General features: G+C 39.2%; 1 protein-coding gene across 4 annotated transcripts in view; it reads right to left on the bottom strand.

Annotated features, from left to right (window-relative positions):
- The window catches only part of LOC309880394 (arylsulfatase D-like), a 32,150-nt gene extending 24,374 nt beyond the window's left edge, over positions 1-7,776 (bottom strand). For 2 of the 4 annotated variants that reach the window (XR_014317962.1, XM_082765296.1), the window contains exons 1-5: positions 7,656-7,776; positions 5,063-5,112; positions 4,359-4,508; positions 3,236-3,357; positions 1,693-1,815 (exon numbers count right to left, since the gene is read on the bottom strand). Coding sequence is in view for 3 of the 4 variants with exons in the window: in XM_082765296.1 (XP_082621422.1) it covers positions 1,693-1,815; positions 3,236-3,357; positions 4,359-4,508; positions 5,063-5,112; positions 7,656-7,757 (547 nt within the window). In the remaining variant the exon portion in view is untranslated. Of the gene's footprint in view, positions 1-1,692; positions 1,816-3,235; positions 3,358-4,358; positions 4,509-5,062; positions 5,113-7,175; positions 7,294-7,655 lie in introns of those variants that run through there. The other 2 variants (XM_082765297.1, XM_082765298.1) reach the window with 2 other exon arrangements.
- Positions 7,777-11,508: the final 3,732 nt, after the last annotated feature.

Genomic DNA, 11,508 nt, shown 5'->3' on the forward strand with positions numbered 1-11,508 from the left:
ATACCATTTGTTCTTTATTATGAACATATGTCCACTATTATGATGAATGGCACATCAAAATCATACGTTTTACAGGGAAACGTAACAAGTTGTTTCATTTGGCTCAAACACTGAGGCTTACAGATATGTGAATCGAGTGACCAGAATCTACCTTTTTTTTTTTTTTTTTTTGGTTGTTTTGTTTTGTTTTCTCAGAGGAGCAGTTTAATTAATTTTTAAAATCTCTGATGTAATGTAGGCTTTGGATACCAGATATAAAGATCAAAATGAACTCTTTGAATTTTACTTGAAAACAAATTTGCAACCAGTTCTTATTGTGGAGTAAAGAACTGTGCACTGACAAAAACATATTATCCTAAGCAATTGGTTCACTATGTTACAACTACATATACTAACAGTGACCCCTGAGTAGATTTCAAAACAATTGCAATGCATTACAATAGGAGCAGAAAAATCTACTTTGGAGGGGAAAAATGCTACTTTATGGATGTAAATATAAAATTATATTATTGGTGGATGAATTATTTTCAGATAAAATTCAGTTTACCTCAAAATATATTTAGAGACAGCTATAAAATGAGACAAGTGTGTAATAAGCATACAAATGTATTGGTCATAAATACAGGTGCAGTTAATGTATTCTTGGGCTTCAGATGCACTTCAACATCTAAATCTCTAGCTGAGATTGATAAAGGCTTCTGACATGCTGCAAAAGACTCAAAGCCATAGATAATAAATTGTCTGATTAAGATAAATTAATCTTTGAGACCCTATTATACAACAGTATATTTCTGACTACAAAGACTTTGTAAAGCATTTCCCAACATAAAGTCTGCTTATCACGTTAATCCATAGTTTATTAGTAGGAATTAACTTTGCAGTCACACTGGCTGTGCTCATAACAAACCAAACATAAACCACTTAGGTGAATCAATTTAGTGGCTATTCAGCTGCAGCAATGTCGGCATGTGCTGTGTAAGATTTCTTGCTTCATGACTCAGCTCAGGAACATTTGTGTTTCCTCAGTCTGTGAAACTATGTGATATATCTAAGATAATAATTATTTGAAACTGGATCATGACAAAAAAAGTTACAACTGTATTAAAAAAATGTCCTATAAAATATAAAGTAAAATGGATTTCTTATTAATGCTGAAGGAGATAATGTTTCATGGGCTGTACTGAAATACTGGTGAACTACAGTGACATGCTGCACTTAAATAATTGTTTTGTTTGTTTTTGAAAGACCAAATCCTGTGACATTTTGAACTGATTCTATTGCTGTTAGTAGCAGCTGTTGTCTTTTCTATAGAAAAAAACCAGCTCTGTCTGCTCTGCTCTGTGTAAAGCATGCACAAGCATCTTTGCATGAAACTCATGTATTTGTTTCTTATTTAATAGCACTGGAATAATTATCATATAACTGGTAGAATAGTATTTAAGGGATATTTTTAACAACATATTTTCCAGTATATCTTTTAACAACCACAGGCCAATGTGTTTGAAAGCAGACCAACAGTAAAGATTGTTTTTTATCACATATTAGTTCTTTTAAGAGAGATTCTTTTTGGTCAAGACTTCTTCTTACATAATATTCTTTTATTGGGAAATAAAAATATTACTGTTGTGACATAAGCAGTTGCTAATCAAACCAAATAGTCTGAATGGAACATCCTCAGGAACATCTCTTTACCTATTAGTCCTGTGCTGTAGCCTTGTTGCTGCAGAATTTTGGCAAAAGTAGTTTCATTTGGAGGGAGCCCTCCTGAGCCACCATTCCAAAAAATAACGCGATAATTGTTTATTGCATCCATTCCTACAAAATATAATAAAATCTCAGTAAGTACAAATGGTAGTTTTATCAAATATACTTTCTCGATTCCTGGTTTCATTGGTATTATAGTGTCAAATGTTTATCCTAATGCTGTTTATTTGGGGAAATCAATCTTGGACAGCATACAAGGATGAGATTTAAAAGATTTAAATCTCTTCATTGTGTATTACCTGTCCTTCTTAGCATCTGACACTACACCATTTTATCTGGAATGGCACAGTCTTACAGATGCATTTCTATGTTGCAGTGGCATCCAGGCTGCATGCAGTATACTTGTCTGGTGTGTTGGTGAGGGTAGGGAGCAGGGCAGGGAAATTTCATCCCTCTCTCAACCTCAAACTCCAGCTTGCATAAGGCTGCCTGCAAACTCACAACGTCCCTGCATGGTGGCAGGGCTGGTATACGACTACTGAAACCCACAGGGCAGCTATATAGCACCCTAATCTTCTCCTCAGGTTTACACTCTGTTATTCAGCATTATATACTGGCATAACCTCATCATATGATGTGATGTGAAGTATGAAATGTCTTGAAAGTGTTGAACAGCCCTGCTGTTACAGCGGGACACAGACTCTGTACAAGTTCATGTGCATTTGTCAGCTATCTCAGTGGGAGCTATAAGGATGAAAGTAGGATGACATGTCAGCTTCAAAATGCCTCAGGAATGAAGGCACTGAAGATTTTTGCAATAGAACAAGCATTAGAGTCACTGTTAGAAAGGTACAGAGCTATTTGCTTTTCATACCTCTTCAGCTCAGGAATGCATTTTGACAGGATAGTATTATTTCTTCAAAAACAGTACTGGGAAAAATAATATAGCTGTCAAACTGTTATTTTGTAGGACAGATGAATTTTGATATATAGGTTTACAAAGCTGACCTGTAAATGACTCACTCTGCATGCAGACTGGGGGGAATGGACACAAATCTGCATAGATCTATTAAGTTCCCTGAAAGGCTCTGTTATTTCTTATATCTGATGAGGAGTCCCCCAAAACCAAAGTTAAATGTAACTAGTGTTTTAAAGATGTGTTACTATCATACTCTGTGTAATAACTTATTTGAATGAAACAATTTGTACCAACTCCATTCTGGCTGCAATCTGTTCAATACAGCACAAAAATGCAACCAGAGTTGCTATCTGGCGGGGAGTGAGGTGCTCTGAAGAACTGACTCTTCTCTGCCTTACTTCCCTCTGGGCTGGTTCATTGTATGTCATAAATATAGATGCAGCCTCCAAGGTACTAGACCTAGCTGGTGAGTCTTTTGTGTCCCTAGTCAGGGACGGTAAGTCTATGGCACTCTGTCTCTGCATGCCTTCATTCCTTTGTGCCCACTGTATGACACTCTTCCCTTCAGCAATAAAGCAATGTTTAAAAGCTACTTGGCTGTGCAAGGCAAACCTGATCGGAGAGGATATCTGCCAGTGAGGAAAGCTGCTCTGCTTGGGGTGCAAAGTGGAGCTGCAGCGATGTGTTGGGTAAGTTTCACTCCTTCCTTTGCTAGGCGATCGATGTTTGGGGTCCTAAAAATGCAACCAACACTGTCAGGTATTATTCAGAGGGCCTTCAAGGGAATGAGAATGAGGAATAGTACACTTATCTTCATTTTTTGAAGTTTATTCTATTTGAAATATTTTGATTTCTTTTATTTATTTTCAAGAAGGGGGATGATTTTTTTTTCTTTTCATTTAACAATAGCTACCTGGATAAATTTCAAGCCAATCATTCCCTCTTTTTTCCTAAGTCCAATGAAAGGTCTTGGCAAAATGCATCTCACTGCTCTTGAAGAAGAGAACTCATGCCTTGGGGATGATGTTATCTTGAAGGCTGAGCCATTCAGAGCCTCATCACCCGTCTATCTGAAACTTGCCTGTTGGTGCCAGCAGGGTGAGATTCTGAGATCTCTGCTGGATGGGGGGAGTGCTCCCACCAAGTCTGGTTTTGTTCAGAGAAATAACGTGCTGGTAGGAAGCCAGCAGGTATTAATGTGGCATGATTTTTAAAGAGAAGACAAATTCCATGTCCTCGTGTCTGTATATAGAAGTATTTCCTAGTAACATAGTTCATCACAGTGATTAAAACTGTATTTCGATGTGAGACTTGGAAAGAATGGCAAAACAGACTTGAATGAGGTAATGAGGCCTGATATGTTGAAAGAAGAGACAGCATTTTTATCTTCAGATATATGCAAAAACATAGCATTTCTCAGTATTGGGCAGTTAAGGAATACACAAGAACTATTGTCACATTCCCAGAGTGGAAGAGCTCTGGATAGCAGAGCTGTCCGTGGGAATGCCCTCTAGTGTGTGAGATAATCCTGGTAGTGCTTGATATTTACATGGAGACCGCTCCCCCCACCTCCCCCCGCCCCCCCCCCCCCCCCCCCCCCCGGAAATGTCCCCTGTTCCCCAGTTCTCCAGTAAACAAATTTGAAAAGAGCTCTAATGGCTGCTGATGGGCAGAGGATCTCAGGCTTATGGGAAATAACACCAGGTCTGTTCATGATTACAGTTTGTTTCCTTACCTGATAGTATCATTCCCATAGCAACCTACATCCCCTATGCCAAGATCATCAGCCATCAACAGGACAAAGTTTGGCTGCGTGATGGTGGAAAGCTGTGCCAGTGGTGGCTGCAGAAGCAGACCGAAAATCACGGACGTGACCAGGGATTTCCTGAAACACAGAAGTCTGAAAGAAGCCAAAGGCCTGTCCATTCATCCCTCCCACTGCTCATGGCCAAAGACCTTCCCACATGAGCTTGTCTGTAGACCAGACCATTCTCTGCCCAGAACACAAAGGGCATCTTAGATTTTGATCACTGACCCAAACAGATGTCATAAAAAGGAAAGTGTCAGGAGCATAAATTTAAGATATCCTTTCCTATTTTTTTACAAACTTCTCATGAGCAGTGTCCCTTGGGACACATTAAAGATAATGAAAAAATTATTTTGCTTTAATAATTTGAGATGTTTCTAGAGATTGGTTTGGGAAACCAAGAATTTGGTCAGCTTCCCCTGACATCCTTCTTGTTCAGATTGAGACCTTTGTGTTAAAAACAATGGTAAGAACAAGACTCAACCAAACAGACAAAAAAAAAAATCACATTGTGAGTATATTTTATGGATAAAAAAACTCATTCTTTTATAATATCATGTTCTGTCATCATTAAACTTAGATCACTTTAGATTTAATAATGATATAAAAAGAATTCATGAACTCTTTCTTACCAGTAAGATGTTAGTTGCCAAATCATTTTTGCATTTGGGGTGTTCAGATCCTGTAAAACCAAGAGAGAGCCTTGTCATGCTTGCATCTTCCTAGTAATCAAGGCAATAAAAACTTAAAAAAAGCTTTAGATAAAAACTTAATCAAAGCCTTACAATATTCATTCTGTTTTATTTACTTTAGTTTGACTTTGATCAGCTCCTACATGAAGAATAGTAAAGGCATTAAAGTAATTTTTATTGATAGGACTTCTTCACTTCTTAGAGGAATTTTGCTCTTTTGTGAAGTTTTTCTTAAAGTAGTAAAATATTTCTTGTTACATGTCTTAGCTTTATAAAAATACTTAGAATTCAGTCACAAAGAAAAGATCTCTTTAAAACCTAGTCCTCAATATCATTATTTTTCTGTAATCACAGAGACAGAAGCAGCCTGCTGCTTCTTCTTATAATGTGCCAAGTTTCCTTTCAGGCTTATGAGGAATATCTTTAGCCATAGAAATTCTAGTCATCTTCTTTCAATGATGACATTTTCACAGAAGACACCAAATCTGTGTCCTCCTGTTGTTTGGCTTTATACTCTGAGCTGAGCCTTTTTCCTTCTTTGTATGTGTCAGATTTCAGGGTTTTAAACAATTTTCCCTTTATCTGTACAGCTTTCTGCTAAGGTTCTTCTGGATCATTCTCTTTTACTACCAGGACAAGACAAAACATTAAAAGGTTTTAAAGTTGAAGCTGAGTGATGAGGCTTTTCAACAGACTCCTTTCATTTTTTTCCCATGTCTGGTTAAATTATTCCAAGTGTCCCAATTTTAAAAATCTTGTTGGTTTAAATTTTTTTTTTTTTTCCAGAAATTATACTATTTAGCAGCATAGTTAATAGCCATGGTTTGTACATTTTATTGATCAATACTGCAAGCCTCACTGTGAAAAAGTACATTTCTGTGCTTAGAAAATTGATATTCAGACATGCACAGTGCATAAATGCTGGTGCAGCACTGCTATCTACAGACATTCAAACTTTGTTTCCTGCATCTGAATTTGTGCCTTTGCTGCATCCTAGGCCTCTACAGGAGAGATACTGGAGTACAGCTCAGCCATGCTTTATGTATACATACTACTTGCCCTAAAACAGGTGAAATTAATGGGAATTTGAAGGGTTTCTTCAGAAGCTGCCTGTGAAATAGCAGGTAAAATACAGAAAACAGCTTGCTCTGCTGCATGACATTACCTCTGTCAGGCCGCTTGCTCAGTGAAAGCAACGGGAGTGCTGCCAGAAGAACCCTAGCAGGTCCTGGGGGAATTAGAGGGATAATCAGAGCATTTTTTTTCCCTGTTCCTCACCTTTTTGAGAAGAAAGAGAGGGCCCCATGTCCCCACACAGTGGTGCTGCTAACTTGGCCATGAGCACTTTTGGGAACAAAATCTTGTGGGGTCTGTATGGCTCTGCTATGGGAACCAAACCCAGCTTCAAGCAAGACTCTTTCCTCTCTCTCCCATTAATTAACTCCCTCAAATATAATGTAGATTTTATTCCTTTATCCATTTTAATAATCTTGGAGGTGGGGTAGGGGTGGGGGTGTAACTTGCAGGTCTTCCTTACCTTACTGTTTTCATTTACTGACTGATTTTTTTATGTCCATCTCTGCTTTTCTATCAAAATTCTCACAAGATACTGAGATCCCAATTCAAGCCAGTTTGCATACGATAAATTATTCATATTTTCAGATATGCTCAGATGCACTTTTCACATTCTTTATTCTCAGATGCTTTTCACAAAAACAGTACCCATTTGTGGCATCAGCTATGTAACACTCAGTGGAAGCTCTTCCAGGTTATATTCCATTCAGTCTGCTACTCTTTGGTCTGTCAAAATATCTTCTAAATAGTCCTTATCTGTAGTCTTCACATAGATAAAAAAAGTCAGACTCACTCACGATAAGTTCTCTGCTGCCGACTCACTTTGTACTCAGGCATGGATGAGAATAATGTTGTAAAGGGAAAAGCCTTCAAAACACTTCCTCGAGATATTTTTATCTACAGCAGCAAGAAACTTTTTCAAACACCCATTAAAATTTTCCGGAGCATTTCCAGAGACAGCAAGGGAGAAATACAGTACCTGGTAATATCAAGTTAGGCTCAAAGCAGGCAGCTGATGCACTGGAGTGTGAGCTTATTTTCATTCGACTTAAAAAAAAAAACAATTTTTCAGCACAGCAACTACTACTACAGCACGGCATCTAACATCTGTTGCTGAAGGCAGTCCTTAAATCTGCCCTGGCTGCTCATGCGCATTTTTCCACAGGAAAGCCTTGCTGTACTAGAGCTGACAAGCCGCTGGATGGTCTGACTTACACTGGAGTCCCTCAAGCTGCACATCCTGCCATTCGCACAATGACAACATTCATACAGGCATGAAGATCAGGCTGGGAGCACCACAGATGTAGCTAAAATGCTTTTTGCCCAGCCACTGTGTTTTCACAGGAAGCAAAGAACCTCCTTCAAGTCTGACAGGCTCCAATGAAAGACGCTATAAGTAACAGCTCCCAATAAACCTCCCCGCATTCCACCAAGGAGAACAGAAAATTACTGTACTTACAAAGCAGCAATTCTTTGCCTGTGGAAACAGGAATGGAGTGCATATCTTCACTTTACGGCCGCCCCAAGCGCCAGCAGTGATGACGAGGTCACCTCTGCACATGCAGTAAGAAGCAGTTTTAGGGTGTGGGAAGGAAATGGCAGGAAGAGACCTGAGTTTGCCTTTGCGGAAAATGAGTCATTCAGCTTCATATCTGAGCATTGCCTGTTTTCTAGTCATGTGGGCTAATGCTTTCTTTCTTGACTTTTCTTCTTTGAGTCCTGTTGTACCAAGTGTTTTCGGAAAATACAAAATACTAACAAACAACAATCTTGCATTGCTGACACAGAATTTCCTGTGCTTTCATGCCTCAAAAGAGAAGGGATGTTGTTACGAGTTGGTGGTTCACCAGCAACTGCAGTGCTCAGGTTACTTTGCTAGTGGAACATGTCTGAGGCTAGCTACAGCACTGTACAGGACCCCTATTCCACTCTTTCCCAACCCAAAATTTCCGTGCTGGAGAGGTTACAGCTGGCACACACAGAAGTGATGTGTTTGGTTTCTCTTCTCTCCTTCTACACTCGGTGCCTGCTTCCTTATCCCCACCCTCCTCTGCAGTCACTCAATCTTTACATCTCCAGTTCACTTTCCCCTTCACTTTAGCACTTCAGGATTCATTAACACACATACAGTTTCTGATTGTCTGATGCCCTCTGCTGTTGTGTGTTTTCTAAAATGAAAGCATGTTCAGAGTTGCTGCATTTTTCTGTCCAGGATGCAGTCAGTCCCAATGCTGACTGGGGCAGGCCCTCTTGCAGCAGGGGTCTCCTCCACAGCTCTTCTGTTGCTTCTTATGTTTTTCCATGGCTTCTTGCAAATTGTATAGTATTTGTAATGGAAAACCACAAAGTATAACTGCTGTGTTATTTACTAAATTTAGAGTGTAGCAGAAAATTGAATACACGTCTACAGTGACATTGCAGGAACATGTCTCCTTGTTTTATTTGTGGCCTTCTAACTCATAAGGAGCTAGCCCAGATCACTACTGTGTAAGCAGCACTCCTTAAAGCCTGGCTACTGGCAATTGCCATCTGGGCACAACTAGGGTGTAAGGAAGATAAAGGAAGAAGAATGGTTCTTGTAGTTTAAGGAGAATCCTCTCACAATGGCAAGTGGTGTTTATTTTGGTGTTTTATCTTGGAGAGGGAGAAAGATGAATGCCGTTTCACTGATGCCACACACAGAGGGCTTTTTCACAAGTTCTAGGCCAAGCTAATTCTGTTCCCTGCTGCTGCACTATCTGTACCTATTTTCTGTGGGGAAATCTTCAGAAAGCCTGTATTTATTCTGAATTAGGAATGAATGTGGAATTTTGCAAAAGTCTTGCATAGGTCTTTTAGCCTTATTTTCTTTAAAGCAAGTGCTGGAGGAAATATCACTTACCAACCTTTTTAAAATACCTCAACATCTAGGATTTTGAAGTCCCAAACTAGTAGCAGTTTCATAGTAGGATATGATGATTAAGAGTCTCCCTCTAGCGACTAATTTATTTTTGAACTTTTGTTAGGTTTTAAATAATATTTGGTTTATGCTCTATCTTTCTAGAAGCCATTGCTGCTCTATTTTTCTAAAAGACATTTATCCCTGTATGCGATGATGTAAAATGGTGTGATTTCTTTGAAGGCTGATTTACATTGGGTCTTCAAGGATTGAATGCCCACCAGCAGTTGCAGAGCCTTACCTGTCATCCTGGAAGCAAGTATTCCAGGTTTGCATCATCTGAAAGCAACTTGGTGCTTGTACTCCAGGACTACTCTGCAACATTAAATGGAGTGCAGTGAGTGGGGGTGACTGGGAGACAAGCTTCAGAAGTGCAATCATGGTCTAGGTTAAAGCAGAAATTCAGGTGCTCCCATTACCTACTTCTGGCCCGACTTGGAAAACACTTGGCCACAAGTATCAGAGAGCAATTCAGATCACTTACACAACATCTAACCTCTCAAGGGAACCTAAAAATCTGTGAGTGTTTCCATTCTGAAAAGCAATTTGCTGTAGTGTAGTCTAAAACAGTGCAAATGGTAGGGACCAGATGCTTGCATGTAGGTATGATCTAACTGTTCAGCAGAGCAGGATGAGAACTAACCTGAAAAAAAACAAACAAACAAACAAAAAAAGATTTTATTTTATTTTTTCTGGATCTTGCTCCCATGATTTTTCAGTGGATTTTTCTATTAGAAACTGTGAAGAAGGTGTATGAAGAGCCTTTAAAATGGGAACAATGCAATGAGCCCAAACTGGTACACAAAAACTCTGTCTAAACACCAGGCAGCACTGTGCAGGTGATGTAGCCCTGGCACAGGCTGCCCAGAGAGGCTGTGGGGTCTCCTCCTTGGAGATCTTCCAAAGGTGCCTGGAGATGGCCCTGGACAGCCTGTGCTGGGTGTCCCTGCTGGAGCAGGGGTCGGAGCAGATGGTCTGAGAGCTCCCATCCAGCCTCAGCCACTCTGTGGTTCTCTGATGCTGTGAAACATGACTCTGGACTACCCTTTCATGAATCCCACCTTTAACGAGAGGCAGAAGTTAGCTCTCTTCAGCTGAGGAAAACCTGCAGTAGGTGATCCTCCGTGGAAAAGAAATTGTCTTCATCTTGGGCTTTCCTGCACAAGAGAGTACTTAATTCAGATTCCTGGGGCCCTTGTGCTGTACTTGGTCATGCACTTATTTTGTCCCAGGTTTACATATGCTGTTTTTTCTGTTGCCACAGTCCTTGTGTTGTCCTACAGGGGTGGTTGCTTCTCTGTCTGCCATCCAGAGGGACACCTGGCTCTTCTAAGTACTGTATCATCACTCCTGCTGTTGACCCCCTCCAGACTATGCAGGCTGAATAAGCATCCGTAGCAGTCTGCTTTGACTCTACTCTTTAGGAATGTCATGTGTAAGTTAAATGAGTTAAAACAGGCAGGAGGTCTTTCATCTTCATTTCCATTGCACTGAAGGTAGAGATAACCTAGCATGTGAATATACATGTATGTATATATACATGAATGTATGTATACACATAACAGAGTTTACAGAGTTTATTTCAAATATTTATTCCTTTTTTCCCCACATGATAAAGAGAGCAAAACAGAAGATTAAGTTTTTAGGTAGTTGAGATGGCTAGACTAAAATGTACATTGGAAATACTAGGGAAAAGCAATAAAACAAGAATGTATTGATCTCACTGCTTGAGAAATAGTGGTGAGATGTGAAAAAATCATAGATTTTATCAGACAAGCTACAAAATACATAAAACATTTTTATTTTGACAGTTTGCAAAAGCAAGGACCCTATTTAACATGTTATTAAAACTGCTGTCCTTTAAAACTGCTTAAACCAGTAAGAGGCTGGGATAAAGCATGTGCTTGAAGCTTGGAGGTATTACCTGATCCTGTGTTTTGCCATCTTATGAAGTTTCCAGCAGTGCAATGGTTCTTGCAGATACCAAGAGCTACACTCACAATGGGGTGTTAGTTCAGCTATAGAGGGATGGTTAAAAGACGGAAGTATTTAGTTTCAGGCTGTTTTCTGACACCGAAACTAAATATACTCATACTGCTTGAGTCTATCTAGAACACTTCCTATGACAATTTTATAAAATATTTTTACTAGCATGGTAATTTATAAGGTAACACAGTGGAAAACTACAAGGCACTGTTGTCACTAAATGAAAAGAGCTAGATAAGGCACTCATGAGGTGTTTCAGATTTTCAATATTTTTCAATATTTTTCTAAACTTGAGTATGAAGTCAAAAATACATTTATGCTAATATACTTTATCAAAGATTTTCAAAAAGAAGTATAGGAGGTTTTAGTTTTCATTACTTATTCATTA

The sequence above is a fragment of the Aythya marila genome, assembly GCF_965140915.1.
Source record: "Aythya marila genome assembly, chromosome: 1".
Classification (NCBI taxonomy): domain Eukaryota; kingdom Metazoa; phylum Chordata; class Aves; order Anseriformes; family Anatidae; genus Aythya; species Aythya marila.